Source organism: Telopea speciosissima, chromosome 8 (genome assembly GCF_018873765.1).
Source record: "Telopea speciosissima isolate NSW1024214 ecotype Mountain lineage chromosome 8, Tspe_v1, whole genome shotgun sequence".
Classification (NCBI taxonomy): domain Eukaryota; kingdom Viridiplantae; phylum Streptophyta; class Magnoliopsida; order Proteales; family Proteaceae; genus Telopea; species Telopea speciosissima.
Window position 1 is genome coordinate 61,197,948 of NC_057923.1, and position 19,934 is coordinate 61,217,881.

Below are 19,934 nucleotides of genomic sequence, written 5' to 3' on the forward strand. Positions count from 1 at the left end.
TCCCGCCAGCCCTCCAGCAGCCTTTCCCCACCTTTTTCTCACACCACCGCCTCCCTCCCGCGACTCTCTCTCTCTTTTTTTCTCGCGAGAGGACTTCCCGCCTCCTTGCGATCCTTTTAGACCCTCCCTTGGTGGTGAGTTGTCTCCCACCAAGGGCTCTTTTTTCCCCTAAAATTTTTTCGCCTATGCAGTAAACAAATCTGCGATTTTTTTTCCATTATTATTTTTTTCTGACCAATCACCATGCCTGACAACTCTGACGTCACGTCTGCTTCCTCTAGCCCTGACGACACATCGCAGCGTGACTTTGTTCCTTTTCCAGCCAGTCCTATAAAGTTAAATGGGGCCAATTACCTCCTGTGGTCTCGTTCATGCTTGTTTGCAATCGGTTCCCGTGGTCTCTCTGGCTACATCACTGGAGCCTCTGTCAGGCCTGCTGAAACTGGTTCTGCCCAAGATCGGTGGGAGAATTTTAATTTTCTGGTTATGTCCTATTTGGTGAATTCCATGGAGCAAGAGATTGTCACAAGTTATCTTCTTCTCGATTCGGCGGCCAAGATATGGAAAACAGCCAAGGACACATATTCTCAAGTTGCAAATGCCGCTCAGTCCTATGAACTTCGTCAAAAGATTCACTCTACCAAGCAGTTAGAGTTGTCCCTTTCACAATATTATAACACCATGTGTACTCTGTGGCAACAGTTGGATTTTTTGGGCACCTTTACTGCAACTAGTGCTGCTGATGCAACGGCTTACAGAAAATGGGAAGACAGTCTTCGTGTTTTTGATTTTCTGGCTGGGCTCAATATTGAATTTGATCCGATCCAGTCTAATATTCTGAATCGTGATCCTCTACCTACTCTTGAGCAGGCATATGCAATTCTTTCTGCCAAGGACAGTCGACGCATAGCCATGGTTAATCCTGTCCCTCAGGAACGATCGGCTCTTATTTCTGGTTCACAGTCTTCTGCTCGTGGCAATACTTCCCGTTCTGTTCCTAGTGATCGGCCATCTGGGGATCGTCCTCCTATTAAATGTGATCATTGTGGAAAGGAGTGGCACACAAAGGATCGTTGTTGGAAGCTACATGGTCACCCTGCAGATACTCGGGGGTGGGGCAGGGGTGGTTCCAATCGGTCTACTGGCACACGTGCAAATCAGGCATCCACTGAAGAACAACTTGCGCAGTCTCTTTCTCAATTTATGGCTGAACTCAATCATCTCAGGGATATGGTGACTTGTGACTCGTTTGGACACGTCTTCTTCGGCATCTACATCCTCTTCATTGACTGCCTCTGTTGTTTTTGTGCCGTCTACTACTCCTCCCACTCCTTCTTCAGGTATTTCATTTGGTGGGAACTGCTCCTTTGTCATTCCCAATCCTTGGGTGATTGACTCGGGAGCAACCGACCATATGACAGGTTCTTCATCTCTTTTTTTCAAGTATTCTCCTTTATCTGGTCATACTAAAGTTCGTGTTGCTGACAAATCTCTTTCTTCTATCTCGAGAAAGGGATCTGTACAGTGCACATCTTCTCTTTACCTTTTCTCTGTCTTGCATGTTCCAAAATTCTCTACTAATTTACTTTCAATTAGTAGTATAACCAGAGATTTAAATTGCAAAGTGACTTTTTTTCCCAACCATTGCTTGTTTCAGGACTTGGAGACGGGTCATATGATTGCATGTGGTAAAGTGGTTGGTGGTCTGTATGTACTTGATGGAGCTCCGGCAGCCTTGACATCTCAGTCTTCCTCTACTGAATCTGATTCGGCAATTTTGGAATTGAATAATTGGCATAAACGTTTGGGCCATCCCCCTATAGGGGTTTTATCTGATCTTTTCCCCAGTTTGGTTAAACGATGTAATAAATTTAATCTTTCTTGTGATGCTTGCATTTTAGCCAAGCAAACTCAGACGGTTTATCCTATTTCTGATAGCAGAAGTTATCACCTTTTAATTTGATTCATTCTGACGTTTGGGGCCATGCCCGGTGTGTTTCTACTTATGGCTTTCGGTGGTTTATCACCTTCATTGATTGTTGTAGTCGGACCACTTGGGTCTACTTGATGCACAATAAGAGTGATGTTTCCACTGTTTTACCCTATTTCATAAGATGGTTCAAACCCAGTTTGATGCCAAGGTAAGAATTCTTCGGTCTGACAATGGCAAAGAATACATAGATGGTGCCTTTCGGTCATACTTGGAAACTCATGGGATTATCCATCAGACCTCTTGTGTGGAGACACCTGCTCAGAATGGGGTCGCTGAAGCAAGAACAGGCATTTACTTGAGATGGCTCGATCTCTGATGTTTGATATGGTTGTTCCCCCTCGTTTCTGGGGTGATGTGGTCCTCACAGCCACTTATCTTATTAATCGGCTTCCCTCAAGAGTCTTAGAAGGACGCTGCCCGTTAAATGTTTTATTGGGCTCCTCGACTTTTGTTGTACCACCAAAAATTTTTGGTTGTGTGGTGTTTGCTCGAAACCACCATGTTCATGGTAAGTTCGACCCAAAGGGACTTCGGGACATTTTTCTTAGCTACTCGGCTACTCAGAAGGGCTACAAATGCTACCATCCTCCAACCAGAAAAATATTTGTTACCATGGATGTTGTGTTTCGTGAATCCGAGGCCTACTTTTCATCACCGGAACCTCTACAGCGGGAGATCATAAGTACAGATTCAGAGGTCCCACTGATTGTTCCTCTAGATGTTCATGTACCTGTTATAGAGGATTATTCTGTGGAATTGGAGGATGGGATTACAAGTCAAGAACAAGAAATGGGACAGATTGAGCAGCAACCAGTTCAGGGGGAGAAAGATTTAAAGAATTATTCTCAGGGGACGTTTTTTCCTCCTCATGGACCATTATACAAAGAGACCACTACCACACTACCTACTCAATCAGCACCTGTTCCGAGTTCTCCCATTCATGCTCCTAGTAAGCCTCCTTATGATCCCAATCTGGATTTACCTGTTGCTGTTTGGAAGCCAAAGCGGAGTTGTACTCAACATCCAATTTCTAATTTTGTATCTTACAACTCCCTTACTCCTTCTTTCCATGCCCATAGTTATCATGGCGTCCAAGCGGAAATCTGGAGGTATGGCGATGGGGCGCCTTATGGTATGTTAGAAAGGCAACCGCCTTGGTCACCAAAGCGACACCTTAGGACGCCTTGTGAGCAAGGCAGTCGCTTTTTGGTTTTTTTTTTATATTTTTGTTTTTTTACTTTTTTTATGTACTTTAAGTTATTCTAATTGAAAATATGTCATTGGTTGTACATTTTTTGTTCCATGCTGTGAGAAGCATGGAATCATATGTTGAACTTTTAAAAAAAAAAACCAAAACCTTAATACCAATGCCAAACTCGATTCACCTAATCACCTTCGCGGGACATACCAAAATCAAAAAGAAAAAAGCGAAAGAAAAAAGAAGCAGAGCAGCAGCAACTTGCAGCGACTCCGACAGAGTTGAGCTCAGACCTCAGTCCTTCAAGGCTTCGACTCCCTCTCAGTCCCCATCCTCCACCAGCGTTCGGCGAGGCAGCGACTTGCAGTGACTCTGTCGGCGCTTAGACCTCAGTCCTTCGACTCCTTCTCAAGTTCTCAGTCCTCCCTCTCCGGTGAGGCTAATTGTAAGTATCATGTTTTTTTTTCCCTTTTTCCTTCTAAAATCTAAACCACTTTCTCCTTTTTAAGTTCTAACTTCTAACCTCTCCTCTCCACCGACACCCCCATCTCGACCATCCACCCCCACCGGCGAGAGAAGCAACCTCCACCCCCACCGGCGACATCTCCAGCCTTGTAAGTATTGTGCTTTTTGTTTTTTCTTCTTTTTTCCTTCTAAACCTAAACCCCTTCTAACATCTCCACTCTCCATCGACATCTCCAGCCTTGTATGTTCTTTTGTTTGTTTCTAAAGAGAACCATGGACTGTGGAGTAACAAACAGTTCCTTTAACTTCATTCAATCTTGTCTTTCTTTCTTTTCCTCCTTTTTTTTCACAGAATTGAATGATTTCTTTATTGGACTAAAATGAAGTGATCACAAGACCAGAACTTGAAAATATTTCATATTTATGAATGGTTTTGAACTTTTGATTGGGCCGCTCTCTTGGCTGCATTTGGATAGACTTAGGAGAGAGGTCTTTTTGTTTCGTTTTATCTTCCCTCTTTTCCGTGGAGGTCTTTAAGGTGTTTGTAGATATGCCCTACCTTTAGCCGACATGTCATGATTATGCTATTTTGCAATTCCTTGATTATGTACTTCAATTCTTTCATATTTATTTAGGATACAAGTACAATTATATAAAAATTAATATGCTATTATGCCTAATAAAATGGTTATATAAAAAAAAGAACACTTGAACGCCTTGTTCGCCAAGGCGACGCCTTGAGGCCGCCCTACTGCCAAGGCGCTTAGGAAGGCCCTCAAACGCCATGGTCGCCTTGCTGCATTGATAACTATGTCCGTGCCTTTGTGTCTTCATTATCCTTTATTATTATTCCTAACAATTGGCAGAAAGTAATAGCAGAGCAAAAATGGAAGGATGCGATGCATGAAGAAATGCATACCTTAGAGAAAAATCAGACCTGGGATTTGGTAATTCCTCCATCAGGAAAGAGACCCGTTGGCTGTAAATGGGTATATGTTGTGAAGCATAAATCTGATGGTTCAGTTGAAAGGTATAAAGCAAGGTTGGTTGCCAAAGGGTTCACTCAAACCCAAGGAATCGACTATCAAGAAACCTTTGCTCCTATGGCAAAGATGAATACAGTGAGAGTCATCATTTTTTGTACTGTGAATCAAGGTTGGGATCTTCAACAACTTGATGTGGAAAATGCCTTCTTACATGGAGAGTTGGAAGAAGATGTCTACATGGAGATACCTCCGGGTTTTGCCTCACCAAACACTCAGGGAAAGGTGTGCAAATTGAAGAAAGCCTTGTATGGCTTAAAACAGTCTCCCCAGGCCTGGTTCGGTCGTTTCCATAGAGCTATGGCTGCTAATGGATATTAGCAAAGCAATGTTGACCACACACTATTTGTTAAAAGGGTGGGACAGCATATCACTATTTTGATTGTGTATGTAGATGATATAGTGATCACCGGAAGTGATAAACAAGAAATTCAGCGGTTGAAGACCTATTTGGGTACCGAGTTTGAGATCAAGGACTTGGGCAGGTTGCGGTATTTCTTGGCAATAGAGGTTGGCTACTCTGCTAAAGGTATATCTCTTTCTTAGAGAAAGTATACTCTCGATTTATTGAAGGACACTGGGATGCTTGGGTGTAAACCTGCCGATACACCTCTGGAACCTAACACACACTTGAAGAGTAAGGATGGTGACCCTATTGATAAGGGCAGTTATCAGAGGTTGGTTGGGAGATTGATATACTTGTCTCATACCCGACCAAATATTGCATTTGCAGTAAGTGTAGTCAACCAGTTTATGCATGATCCTCACTCTTCTCACTTGGAGGCAGCATACCGAATCCTAAGGTACCTAAAGTCCTTTCCTGGTAAAGGAGTCCTATATTCCTCACATAGTCATCTCCGGGTAGAAGCTTATACTGCTGCGGATTGGGCAGGCAGCCCTGATGACAGAAGGTCCACCTCTGGATATTGCACCTATGTTGGAGGAAATTTGACTACTTGGAGAAGCAAGAAACAGGCAATGGTTGCTCGGTCAAGTGCTGAAGCTGAGTTTAGAACCATGGCACAAGGCATTTGCGAACTTCTTTGGCTCAAAGGACTTCTCCAAGATCTTGGATTGTCAGTTGACCTTCCAATGAGACTCTATTGCGACAACAAGTCCGCAATCAGCATTGCCCATAATCCAGTCCAACATGATCGCACCAAACATGTTGAGATTGATCGGCACTTTATCAAGGAAAAGCTGGAGCAAGGGGTCATCTGTGTTCCGTTTGTTTAGTCTAGTGATCAAGTGGCTGATATTCTTACTAAGGGAATTGGTAGTAAATTATTTTGTTTTATTGTTAGCAAGTTGGGCATGTTTGACATGTATGCACCTACTTGAGGGGGAGTGTTGAATGTTCATGGATTACCCGTTGATCCGTGACCCGGACCCGGATACATTAAAGTGTCCTGGTTCATTATGCACATGTTGCACATGTGATTTGACTAGGATTTTATTTCCTTTATTGTAATGATCTCTGATTATAAATAAAGAGGCTGTGGGCACATTGTTCACAAGCCATTATTCAAGGATTTCAACAAAAAGGTTCACTCTTCCTTCTCCTCAAGGATAGACTTGGGTTGAACTAGCTTGACTGCCTTTTCCCCAGTCTGAGCTACACCGCTTCTTCATATTTTTCCCTCTTCTTTCCTTGTGAGATTCTTTTTCACTGGATTGACTCATATTTAATGAAGGTTGTAGGGCATTTGGTGGAGTAAGAATTTTGATTGATGGGTGACTAACTTCTTGAGATTTCTTGGGGAAATCACAATAACAAAACTATTTGTGAAATGGGAGGGAAAATTTTGAGTTATAAATTCTCTGACGGCCAAATGCTTGGAAAGCTGCTGTAGAACATTCTCCCAAAGTTTTATGTTTCTTATACTTTTTTACATTCTCTTGACACCCAACATAGCCTAAATGTTTCCTAATGAATGCCAGTCTATCAAAAAAGAAAGGAAAAGCCAAAAAAATTAATGTCGCTGTCACCCCTTGTTGCCCGTAATGCCAAAATTATGTATTCATTTCTCTGGTTTGATGTAACTGAACATGGAGATATGGTATTGAATTGAATTGTTGGAGGAAAAAGACTGGCTTACCTGACCCCAAGAAGGGATAAGGCTGTGGGCTGAATCTAGTTGATGTTATTGAAATTGAACGAAAGATTTTTCTTTTTCTTTTAGTGATGTTGGGGACATCATTGTCCTTTCTCCAAAAATCAGCGACATGAGTGTCATTTGATCAAATAACTGGGGAGAGAAATAAGTCTAATAGAAGAAATGTTGTTTTCTAGGTTACAGAAACAGAGCATCATGTCCGTGTGTTTGAACTTGTCCAAATCTGGTTGAAAAGTTGGAGTGATCTGGTTTAGCTCATTTTGGTTTATCCCATCATTCCAAGTTCAAATCAAAATTTAAAAGCCCAGTTTGACAAGGTTTCAGTAAGATCAAGTTCTTCTATGAAGTGCACCACCTGCAAATTCCAGAATTTTGACAAAATAACGATTTTTTCCTGTTCAAACCACCACGAAGTGAGTATTTTTCCAGTCTTGACCATAGTCGAAGTCTACGAGTTCAAATTTAAAGGTCTATCTGTAAGTCCTACTAGGATTATGACTTCTGCCTTGTCCAAAAGCGAGATTTTCTTTTATTTCAGTTTCTTTTAGAGTTCTTTTAAGATTAATTGGTCACTCTAGTACTTAGAATTAAGCGATCAGTTTCTTTTGATTGCTGTTTGACTAGAAGTAGGATTTAGGAGTTTTCAGGTCTAGGACCTGGAACAGGGCCTATGGTTGTAAATGAATTTCTGTTGGAATAAATTATTTATTTTTGGATTTTACTTTTTCATCTTCTTTTTTGTTGGTTTTCAGATATAAAAACCTTTAATTCAGTGCTAACATGCAGATATTGAGATGACACTCATAATTGTTCTGTTATCATGTTTTTGGAATGTGACTGTTTTTATCTTGTGTTCCACATTTAAACCATTGATTCATTTATCTTTTATGGGATTCGAACTATGGTTTTGAATAATCTTGTTTTTCAAGAGGTACTTTCGTTATTCTAGCCTCATTCAATTAAAGCAGAAAAATAATCAACTAGATGGACTTGTCTGAAATAGTGAATGAATGAAGTAGATGGTGTGTGCAGAAGTGGTTGATTCTGTATGTGATGTTTACCACGTAGATGCTCCAGGGAGTTCATAGTTCCTACTTAACGGGTGATTACAGAATCATCCTCACATCTTTCTATTAGTTTGCTTGTGGATCATCCACCATCATTTCTATTCGCATTGAAGTTCCTCAAGTCATCACTGTGTATAACCTCAACTTACACTTGATGATGACTACCTTTTGTCATCTAGTTAATCTGCCCGAATGGTGATGCTTTCATTTTTCAATATTTGTTTATAGTTTGCCTGGGATAGTTTCTTGAAGCTGTGGAGGATGTTCATTTCCCAAGGTTTATATGTTGTCTGACTTGATGGATTTTATTTGCCTGGTTTGCAGAACCTGTTTTTATATGGATATGGTGCTATTTTCAATTTTCTAGCTATTGTTGGAACTGCCATTTTCAAAGGTAATTTCTTGTCCAAAGAAAATCCTATATGACTATATGAGTGTTTGGAACTAGGAAAAGAAAAGATTGCTCTAGTTTTTTTTTAAATAATAATTTTTTATTGTTTAATAAAGCATGATATTTATTTGCAGTTACTGCTTCATGCCTAGTGTTTTTGTGTTTATTTTCTTCTTAATGTTGGATTTGAGTGAGTTACCACATAGGCTCATTTTCCTAGAATCATATCCTACTCCACCAGTGTTTGGGAGTTATTTGTGTGTTCTTTATTTAATTTTTTTTGGGTGAATAGCTTTATTTAATTTTTATTAATATGAAATTGATGAGAGTAAATTTTCTAGAAAATGGTTGCCTGAAATCAGTGTCCCCCCCACCCCTCTTTTTTTTTGGGGGGGGGGGGTGGTTGTACAAACACTTTCTTTCTAATGTAAGAAAGATGATTAAACCTTACACAGAGTTCTATGTGTAGATAAAAGATTGAGTGTGACAATAATGTTTGATTTTTTTCTTGATGCTTTTAGGTACCAGTAGCTTTGATATCCTGGAAGGGCATTCAAAGGCCACCATGTTTTTAATATGCAACAATGCAGCACAAGGGATCCTGTCCTCCTTTTTCTTCAAATATGCAGGTTATTTCTTCTTGCTTAAGTCCTTTTCTCAGCCTAAATGTCTATCAGGAAATATTCTGAGTAAAAAATAACTCCAGTAAAATTAATATTTGACCGGTGTTGTCCTTTTTCATCTTTTATTTTTATCAATCCAGTCCTTGAAAAGAGATTTTTGTTGCAGATATTTTATTGAAGGATATCTTTCATTGATGCAGATACAATTTTGAAGAAATACTCATCAACTGTTGCCACAATCTTTACGGGTATAGCATCTGCAGCTTTATTTGGTCACACTCTGACCATAAACTTTATCTTGGGTATCTCTATTGTGTTTATCTCGATGCATCAGGTATTTTATGAAAAAATTGCAATCCTTTTATTATTATTATTATCACTTCCCTTTGAGACTAATGTTTCCTTTTCCTCTTCAGTTCTTTTCACCTCTTTCAAAAGTCAAGGATGAACCACAAAATGGGACCATGGAAATGATGGATGTTCACAACAATCACAAGTAAATCTTTTATTGACTTCAGCTTCTGTTGACCCTGTTTCCCCATCTTTTCCCTATTTGGTGTGTGTAATTGGATGAGCTGTCTGCCTTGTCTGTGCTCCGCCATTTGGTGCCCATACAAAGGGTGCAACCCTGGGTCATAGACCCTGCTTTGGGATTGCTATAGGCCTACAAGAATAGTAAATAACTCGATTAAAAGATGTGATGGTAATTCTGTAAATACTATAAACAGTTTAGGATACTTTTGGAAGAGGAAAACAAACTCAGGACTTAACTTGAAACAAATGTTTAAGTAGAGGGTATTTCTGGAAACCAACAATAAGGAAGGGTGATAAATAAAATAAATTCATAACTATAGGGACTTTTATGCAATTATGGACAATATGATTTTAATCAATAACATTGAAGGTAATCTTCAACCTCTCGACCAGGAAAAAGAGGCGGTAACCTGGTTCTGTTCTGGATGTAAGAACTCCTCCATAAGAAGCCCGATCGCAGTGGAATTTCGGGGCATGAATCCTAGCACAGTAACGTCTTGAATCCAGTTCATAACCACCCAAAATCATAGTTGTCAAGGCATCACCTTGCTCGCCTTGTGGTGTCGCCTTGCGTCCAGGCCCCCTCCAATGCCTTGGGTTGCTCAGATGCCGTGACAACTAGTACAACAAAAACTCAGCCTTATCCCAACTAAATGGGGTCCGGCTACATGTATCCTTGCCCTCAAATCAGCTCTATTCAAGTTCATACTTGATACAAGGCCTCAGCTATGCATTTCTTTTCTCACCACTTCTCCTAGGGTCATTTTAGGTCTGCCCCTGGCTTTCGTAGTTTCTTCAATTTGAATCAAATCACTTTTCCATACTGGAGCATCCAACGTACTCCTTTGAAAATGGCCATGCCACCTCAAACGACTTTCTCATAGCTTATCATGTATCGGAGCTACTCCCAAATCAGCTCTAATCATGCCGTGACAACTATGCCTAGAATTTAACGTCAAGCTACTGAAACTATACCTTGCGGCACATGGGACATCAAATCCGAAACTAGATTTTTTTCCCACAACCCATGTGAGTATTAGGCACCAGATTCTATAGACCCAGTCACCCCTAGGGTAGGTATTAGCACAAGAAATTTGGGGTTGAAAGGATTAAGGGTGAGAGAGATCAATCAGATTAAATGTGCTGCTAGTACTGTTAGAACAGAACTGACAAAACCATAGCAGTATAGCATGAAGAAGAGAGGAGGATGGAAGAGGAAGGAGCAAGGAATAGGAAAGAAGAAACGAATAGGAAGAACAAGAGAATACAAGAGAGAAGAAACAAAGGAGAAGGGAAAGATATAGGATGTACCTGAGTTTGAAGGAAGATGGAAGCAAGATAGAGAAGATTAGAAGAAGATAGGATCGATAGCCTACCCACCTGTTCACTGACTCATAACTTCCAAACAACTCTTCTCAAACTAGGAAACAACTCAATCAAATCACTTACATATATCCAACTCTAAAATAAAATGCAATTACAAAAAAAAACCCCAAATAACTAATAAACCCCTACCAACCTTTATTGGACCAAAAACCTGATTGGGTTAGGTTTCGCCTCGGTCTAGGTTTCTAGATTGGGTCATATCGGTTGAGCCATGATAGTGTTATGCATCAATTCTCCCCCTCTAAAAGAACTCGACTACATCAAGTTTGAGTGAGGGCGAAGGATGCCATATGAGTCAACTCGCTGGAGGACAAACAACCCTATTGTCCTCTTGAGTTTAATGGCTGGGAGGTCCTTAATGGGAAGAAGCTCCACTTTGAGTACACCGTGTCTGAAGGAGTAAGTATTCTCATAACCACAGTGTTGTACCTTTTTATCAAATAACCAGAGTCATCCAAAGAGGATGTGACAAACCTTCAATGGTAGAACACCACATGGCATTGTTTTGATCAACCCACCTATAAAATATATGAGCAAATACATATTATTGATTTTGAGATTGGTGTTATTCACCCAAGCAGCCTTGTAGTGGGTGGGATGCGGCTCTGTCTTCAACCCTTACTTGCAAACATCTTCAGAAATGACGTTGCCATAAGCCCATAACTACTGCTTTCAATTACCATAGTGCACAATTGTTGTTGCATTTCACTCTGGTATAGAAAATACTAACACGACATCAATCATCCTCATTGGAGACCTTATTTGGAGCCAAAATTGGACGAAGAACGTAGCGAGGTTCCTGTTGTTCTACACCACTGTCATTGCCGTTGACCTCACTAAGTTTACACTTTGCTCCAAAGATACAATCTCGTTCTTTTGTTGCTCTTCTGAAGCAAGGTTCTAAAACTCGGTCTCGACCAGGTTGAGTTTTCCAAGATCTCGGCGAGACAGTCATTTTTTTTACATTTCGGTATTATGTTCTGGTGGGCATATGGCCATAGTTGGCTCCGAAACTTTAAGGTAAGCTTGTTTTAGGCTTAATAAACATATTTAAATGTTCAAATTGGAAGAAAAAAAACACTCAATTCTTAACTCCCAAGTCCCAACAATACAATACTATGACTCTATGAGTACTGAGGAGGTCGAGATTCTCGAAATATTCGAGATTTCACCGAGATTTCTTGAAATATTCGAAATCTCGGTCGAGATTTTTGAGATTTGACATTTTTGTGTTTCGTATGCTATTTTGTCTCGACTAGCTCAGTTTACCGAGATTTCCGAGATCTCGCCGAGATTTTGAAGTATGTTCTGAAGCAATAGCCATGACATCTTCCTTAGTAGCAAAAGTGACCAAACAATTAGGACACTGAGTAGAAAAATGTCCTTACCCCTTGCACGTTAACACTGTATCTCTGCCTTTGGCTTCGAAGGAGGCCTGTAGAACCATGATCACGAGGTGGGGAATACATGTAGTGTGGCCATGAATACGCCATAGAAGAACTGTTGACCTGTTTCTTCCTGAATGACTTCTCCTGTTGAGAAGGAAGTTTGCATGCACTGTCACCTTTATAGAAGGTGTCTAGGAAGCTCCTCCGACTGTGAGGCTTCTTCAGTCTGTCCTCTATGTGATACGTTACCTGAATGGCGTCCTTAATCATAGAAAGTCAACTAGAAGCCAATGCAACACTGATCTAAGGTTGAAAGCCGGTCCAAAATTGTGCCACTAACACCTCTTCACCCCACTCAAAATCAGGTCTGGTGGCTAAGTAGTAAGTTTTTGCCACATTCCTCAGTGGTCATAATGTCTTTTCTCAGCTGTGCAAATTTACAATGCATGCACTGCTTGTAGTTGGTAAGCAAAAATCACCAGTTCGTGGCCTCTCGCATTTTGGTCGAAGTGTTTACCGACCCGATGCCTCGAGTCTGATTCAGCTGCTGGTACTTGATCCATTAGACTCTAGCCGTACCCATCAGTTTGGCTTCAACAAATAAAATCTTCCTGACCTAAGTCAACTCATACCATCGGATGAATGTCTCCAGGCTATGAATCCAGTCAAGATATTGCTTCGGATTATTATCCCCGTAGAAGTCGAGGACATCCAACTTGCTCCTTTTTTAGCTCCATAGGGAGCATCATCAAAAGGTCAGCCAGCTCCATAAGGTGGTGGTGGTGTGAAATGAGGCGGTGGTAATGGTTGTAAAATGTGGCGGTGGTCATGGTGGTGTAAAATGTGCCAGTGGTCATGGTGGTGCAATGTGAGACAGGCCTTGTAGAATGGAATTGGAAGAATCCCCAAATTGAATGTGACTCTTTCCTTCATCCGAAGGTGGCAATTTGTCAATGGAAGCTTACATGGATAGCATTGTGGCCTGAAGGGAAGTAACAATCGTGTTGTAGAAGTCAACACCTACCCTGCAATGCCTCTAGGACGGTCACCTTTTCTGTGAGACGAGTAAGGTTTGCACAGTTTTCCTCCTTATGGGAGCTGAACTACTGGATAACCTCACTATTGGCCGTTATAATTAAGGTAAGAAGGAGGACTTTTGGCTCCGATACCAATTGATGCAATCCTGAGCCACAGCAATAGTAAATAATTCAATTTAAAGAGATAGTGGCTATTCTATTGTGAACAGTTTAGGATCCTTTTATAAGTGGGAAACATACTTAGGACTCAACTGGAAACAATTGTTTGAGGTTATTTCTGGAAACCTAAGGAAGGGTGATAAATAAAAGAAATCCATAGCTATAGGGACTTGTCTGCAATTATGGACAATAGGGTTTTAATCAATAATGTGGGAGAACGAGAGGCAGTAACCTGGTTCTGCTCCAGATGTAAGAACTTCTTCATAAGAAGTCCGATTAAAGTGAGATTTCAGGGCATGAATCCTAACACAATACCCTTTTGAATCCAGTTCCAAATCACCCGAAAGAACAACCCAGAATTTAATATCAAGCTACTGAAATTATACCTGGCAGAACAAGGGATATCAGATCTAAAACTCGATTTGTTTCCCACAGCCCACGTAAGTTAAGCATCAGATTCCATAGACTGAGTCGCCCTTAGGGTAGGTATTAGCACAACAATTTTGGGGTTTATAGGGTTAAGGCTGAGAGAGATGGATCAGATTAACTGTGCTGCGAGTACCGTTAGAACAGAACTGACAAATAATAGCAGTGTAGCACAAAGAAGCGAGGAAGATGGAAGAGGAAGAAGCAAGGAGCAGGAAAGAAGAAGAGAATAGGAAGAATAAGAGGACAGAAGAGAGAAGAAATAAAGGGGAAGGGTTAGATATAGGACATACCTGAGTTTGAAGGAAGATGGAAGCAAGATGGAGAAAAAGATATAAGCGATATCCGACCCACCTGGTCACTGATTCAAAACTTCACAACCGTGAAGGTACCTCAAACCCAAATTTTCACTCAGTAATCTATAAACTCCAACGATGCGGTTACATGTATATAAATAAGAAAAAAACTTCTATTCTTGTATGTAATCTGGAAATTGAAACTACTAAATAACTCTTCTCAATAGGAAACAATTCAGTTAAATCTATTATGTAATCGAACTCTAAAATAAAATAATATGCCATTAAAAAAAAATATCCCCAAATAACTAAGTAAACCCTTACCAACCCTATTAGACCAAAAGCCTAGTTGGGTTCAGTTTCGCCTTGGTCTGGGTTTCCAGATTGGATCATGCCGGTCCAGCCATGATAGTGCTACTACTGCATCATGCGTCCTATGTGGAACCCAAATAGACTAATCTGACAAATATTAACCATTCAATCTGTTGACAAATTCTGGATGCTAGTTTAGTAAATGGTCCAGATTAAAGTTCTAAACTTGATGCTTGTGATAATTTGATCGTGCTGCACAAAAGGCATCCTAGGTGATTCCAGTTAATTGGTGGCTCTGAATCCCCATATATGGGTCCAACTTATTATTGGCAGCGAATCAGAACTAATTCTCTTTATTCTGATGCTACTCTTCTAGTTTTGAGATTTTGTTGTTTTCAGTACAATGTATTCTTGTCCTGAATTTTCTCTTCTAGATGTTTGAATCTACTTGCATTTTATATTGGTATTTTCATTATCAGGTCAAGGGATTCATCCTCCATAAATATGGCGGCTGGAGCTAATGAAGATGTGAGATTGAAAATCTTTTCCTTCTGATTCCTGAGAAAATTATTTACTGCTTTCCAGTACTTCTGGGAGAATTACATTGTTCCCCCCTCCCTTAATATTCTCTTGTTTTCACCATTTCCAGGCTAGCCATCGTGTTGAAGCTGATGAGAGACAGCCATTGCTTCCCATCTAAAGTGTTAAAGGTACTATTCAGGTATTGTACTAAACCAAATGTGTGCTTGCATATTGTCTCTCCACATGTACCCATAGAAATGTTTGGACCTTTGATTGGTTTTGCTTATGGTGTGGATGCTCATATAGGCACTCCATATTTCTTTAAATTGTGTCAGATATATGACTCCTACTCTCATGCTTTATGCATGTGCATGCTATAGTGTTATCCACTTTTGGTATTTGAAGAAAAGAGAACATCAATAAACAAGTAAAATCAAGAAACTGGGATGGATTCCAAAGAATTTATCATCGTTTTTTGTTTTATTTTGGAAGGGCAGTAACAATAGCAACTTAATCGATGTAATTTGTGAAAGATGCATAACTTATATGGAACTAATTTTTGAAGCTATTTTATGCTTATCGTTTTGTTACACATTATTGTGGTTTTTATTTAATTGAGCCTCTCACCTTTGTGTTACAGGGCTGAACAGGTAGAACTTGGTTATTTAATGTTTTTTTTTTTTTTTTAATTATTTTTCTTTTTCACTTTTTTAAAAACCATTGAGAAAGGAGAAATTCAGAGCTCTATTATTTTCTCAATTCTCATTTCAGGAATATTCATTGAAGGTGATTCTTTTGGCTGGACTTACTATGCGGTAGGGAGACTAGCCAGTTCTCACTAAACTCAATAAAGTAAGATGGTGTAAAAGAAATTCTTTTGTTTTGAGACCCCTTTAGCCATTGGGATCCCTGTTGGTTTGTAGCTCCTGGTAAATGAGGTTGGAGTAAAGAGAAGCCAGCAAGCAAGCAAGCATTTTGGTTCAATGAAGAGGTTTAGAATTTTAGATAGAGTTGCTGTGGGGTATGTTTGTTCAAGGAGCGATGAATTCCCTGAATCTGGTTTTGAACATACTGATCCGATGGTTTCACTTCTATATGTACACTTCTTAGATCATTTATATATGAATTAAAATTTATTTAGTTCTTATATGTCATTTTGGTGCCTCCCTTTTATTTCATGTTCAATTTCCAGAAACTAAAGTGCAGCTTGTTTCTCTGAATTTTTTTTTTTTTGTTATTTTAGGATTAAAAAGGGTGGGGGGGAGGATGAAAAATGGAAAAATGGAAAATTGTTAATTCTTTTTCCATTTCTTTTTTGTTTGATATTGGTCGCTTCAAAATACTGACACTACTATAAAAATTGGTCGTAATGTGAGTTTTATATTGTCCAAGAGGATCGGAACTGTTTTTCAGTCAAGACATCATAATTGCAACCAAGATTTGTACTGTTCAAGACAATGTTTTATCGCAGTTGCGAAGTTACTTGTGTTATCTTCCAATGCAGACATAATCTACGAATACTGTGGAGTTGAGTTTAAATAAAATTTAATAAAATGTGTCAAGTGCTATCGAATGTGATTCCTTTTAAATCATATCATTGGGAGCCCATATATATTGTGATCCTCAGTCACCCTATATTAATTGGAGTCATAATTTTCTTTTCTGCAATGCAAATAAAGCATTAGCTAATCCAACCAGAGGAAAGCATGGAGCTGTTGTTGCATAGGCAGCTCGTAAGGTAGGAGGTTGGTCCATAATCACTAAATGGGTATGAAGCATGTTGTTGCAAGTTGCAATTGCTTAACCAATGACTAGATTATGCAGAGTAATGGTTGCAATTGTTGATAAGCTAACAAAGCCCGTACTAAGCTTGGATAGAACTGTTTAAAATTAAAAAATTTAGAGAGTATAGTTCGTAAAAGGAGAAAAGAAATTTAATTTTTGGCTGATAGTGATAGAAATACTAAATTTTTCCATGCTGTTTTGGAAAAAAATTTTGTGGTAGAAACTATATTGAGCGTCACAATCACAATCAGACAACTCACTTGGATGTTCTTCCAAAATGGGTAATGGAAATTATATTGAACGTCCATCGCATTCACATTTATACCATGCATGTCGAGCAAACTGATACATAGCTAGTCTTATTAGTAGGCATGAACCATTGACATACCATAGACGCGCAATGTTAAGTGCCTCTCAGATAAAGGAAGGGATTCCCTATTGCCAAACACAATTGACAGTGAACCATTCAGGAATCTCAATAGATCAATGTTCGATACAAATGTGCCCACATCTATATTTCCATACCAATCCCTATTAAGAAAATATACAAAGTGGCAACCTTAGAACAGACTGCACAAATCTATCCATAGTTGTGAACCAATAAATGGTAATATTTGGGATGTTGCATAATAATTATAATAAGCATATATAATTATAAACTGTAATTAATTAATTTAATTAGATTTGATGGAAACACACTACATGTCATAAAATCCAACAATCTCTCACTTGTACATCAAAGCCAGCATCCAACTACTCTAACACTCATGAAATACAATTGGTGTGAGTCCCTTTGTCAGTGGGTCGAACAATTTAATTGCAGAATCAACTTGGTAATGATGACATCACCTCGTTGTATGATCTCCTTAATGAGATGATATTTCAGTTCCATGTGCTTGTTCCTCTGATGAGCTCTAGGTTCCTTAACTTGAGCAATGTCTCCTTTGTTTATCACATAACAAGGATATGAGGTATTCTACGAGGTCAAGTACTACCTCAAGGTCAGTCAAGAACATTTTCAACCACACCCATTCCTTGTTGCTTCATAAACTACCATATACTCAACCTCAGTCGTAGAATTTGCAAACTTCTACTTGGTACTCCTCCATATGACTACCCCCTCCTCCTAACATAAATAACATCCCAGAAATGGACTTCTTGTCAACTTATTAATCTAAAAATTTGAGTCAATATATCGAACTACTAGCATGATGTCTGTACCATAAACAAAGAAATAATCCTTTGTCTTTCTCAAGTACTTTATGATACACTTGAATCAATCCAATATTCCGGTCCAAGGTTAAACTAATATCGACTGACTATACCAACAGCATGACATATATCTGATCTAGTGCACAACATTGTGTACACGAGACTTCCCATTGTCGGAACATCGGGAACCCCTTTCTTTGTCTCTATGTCCTCAGAGGTCTGAGGACACTATGAATTAGAAAAAGTAATGCCATGTCCAAAAGGAGCATTTCCTCCCTTAGAATTCTCCATTCTAAACCTCTTTAAAATTTAATCAATGTAGTTGGCTTGTGAGAGTCTCAACATCCCGAGTTTTCAATCTCTCACAACATGTCAACATCCACATATAGAACTAGAAAGCAGAGTGTGCTCCCACTGATCTTTTGGTAGACACAAGATTCATCCATGTTCTAATCAAACCCAAACTCTTTGACTGTTTGATCAAACTGGATGTTCCAACTTCTAGATATTTACTTGAGTCTATAAATAGATCTCAACAACTAACACACTTCATTCTTTTCTCCCAGAAAAGTGAACCTCTCTGGTTGTGACATGTAGAAGTCCACATCAAGGTGTTCATTTAAGAAAAATATCAACTAAGTTTAGAGATGTCTACAAATCTGGTTCTTGATTAATGAAACTTTGAAGCTATCAGCTAATTAAGCCAATCCGAGGATTGACTCCTAAGGACTTGATGAAATGTATTCCTTACTTTTCCTTTCTTCTCATTGGTAAAAAGAACGTATAAAAGGGAGAAATGATTTTAAGCATAGGAAATGTCAAACAAGGCAAAGAATCATAGATTTCATACCAAAGGAAAATGGAATCAAGAACAAACAGTTGTGACAAATAGAATAAAACCACTTTTGGCATGGAATCATCAAGTACACATCAATAAAACCATCCTTGTGGCATGATGCTTGAGAAACCTAAAGTGAACAAGATCAACTTCCATTAGTAAAACCAATCAATAGATCGTTAGAGCATCATTGGATCAAGAACATGGACACTGAGTCAAGAGCCTTAAAGGTATCACTCTTTCAGTGGACCCCATCAAGTGAAGACGTATCTCTTTGTGATGGGAAATTTTTTTTTTTTTTTAAATGTAATCTTGTAATTCCTATGAACTGTGTAAGGTGATTCTCAACCTAGGAAACCTTACACACCTTGATCAAAAACTTCGAAACATAGCTTATTGGTATATCTAGACTTTAGACTTTTTGGTGAATTGGCCTTGGGAAGCAAGTGGTCCAAAATTGAGGGAATTTTACTCAGAACTATTTGAAAATAAGTGAGAAAAAATCCACAAATTATAAATCGATCAAAATCACCTATCGGCATGAGCAACCGACATACCGGCTCCTGGCATGAGCTTTCTGAATGCTTTGGGTCCAACCGGCCGAAGCAATCAGCTCGCTAGTTCTAGCTAGTTGATGGGACCTAAGAGCAGCTTGCTCAAACGGCCTGAGCAAGCGGCTCAAGGTTAGGCACCGGTACGGATGCCAGCTCACCGGTGACAAACCGATTGTCAACCAACGGTAAAATAATATTCATTTTGTTGTAATGGTCACTAGGTACCGGCTCATTGGTATATGCTACCGGCATGCTGGTAGGAAAAAATTTTTGCCCATTTGAGTTGGTTTTCAACTTAGTTTTTGAGTTACTTTGGACCATATAAGTGAACAAGTGGGAGCCACTTCAACATATCAAGAACACCTATGAGCCTATCTTGGAGAAATCATATAAGGGAGCTTGAGGAGAAGAACCAAGCCATGTGAGCTTCAATGGATGATACACCTTCAAGAGGTAAATGTTTTGTGCTTAAATTGTCTATCTCCCTACATAGAGGGATTTGTAATGTGCTTGTACTTGTATAAAATTTAACACCTCTTTTAATGGAATTTGTTAAGATTAGATGTGAACCTTAAAATGCCCACATTT

At 39.3% G+C, this 19,934-nt stretch overlaps 1 protein-coding gene across 1 annotated transcript in view; it reads left to right on the forward strand.

Moving 5' to 3' along the window:
- Positions 1-15,937, forward strand: part of LOC122671979 (CMP-sialic acid transporter 2-like) — a 75,506-nt gene extending 59,569 nt beyond the window's left edge. Inside the window, exons 9-15 of the mRNA XM_043869480.1 lie at positions 8,208-8,277; positions 8,796-8,903; positions 9,098-9,231; positions 9,314-9,393; positions 14,915-14,963; positions 15,085-15,156; positions 15,729-15,937. Coding sequence (XP_043725415.1) covers positions 8,208-8,277; positions 8,796-8,903; positions 9,098-9,231; positions 9,314-9,393; positions 14,915-14,963; positions 15,085-15,135 — 492 coding nt within the window. The 3' untranslated portion in view covers positions 15,136-15,156; positions 15,729-15,937. The remainder of the gene's footprint in view (positions 1-8,207; positions 8,278-8,795; positions 8,904-9,097; positions 9,232-9,313; positions 9,394-14,914; positions 14,964-15,084; positions 15,157-15,728) is intronic.
- The last annotated feature ends 3,997 nt before the right edge of the window (positions 15,938-19,934 follow it).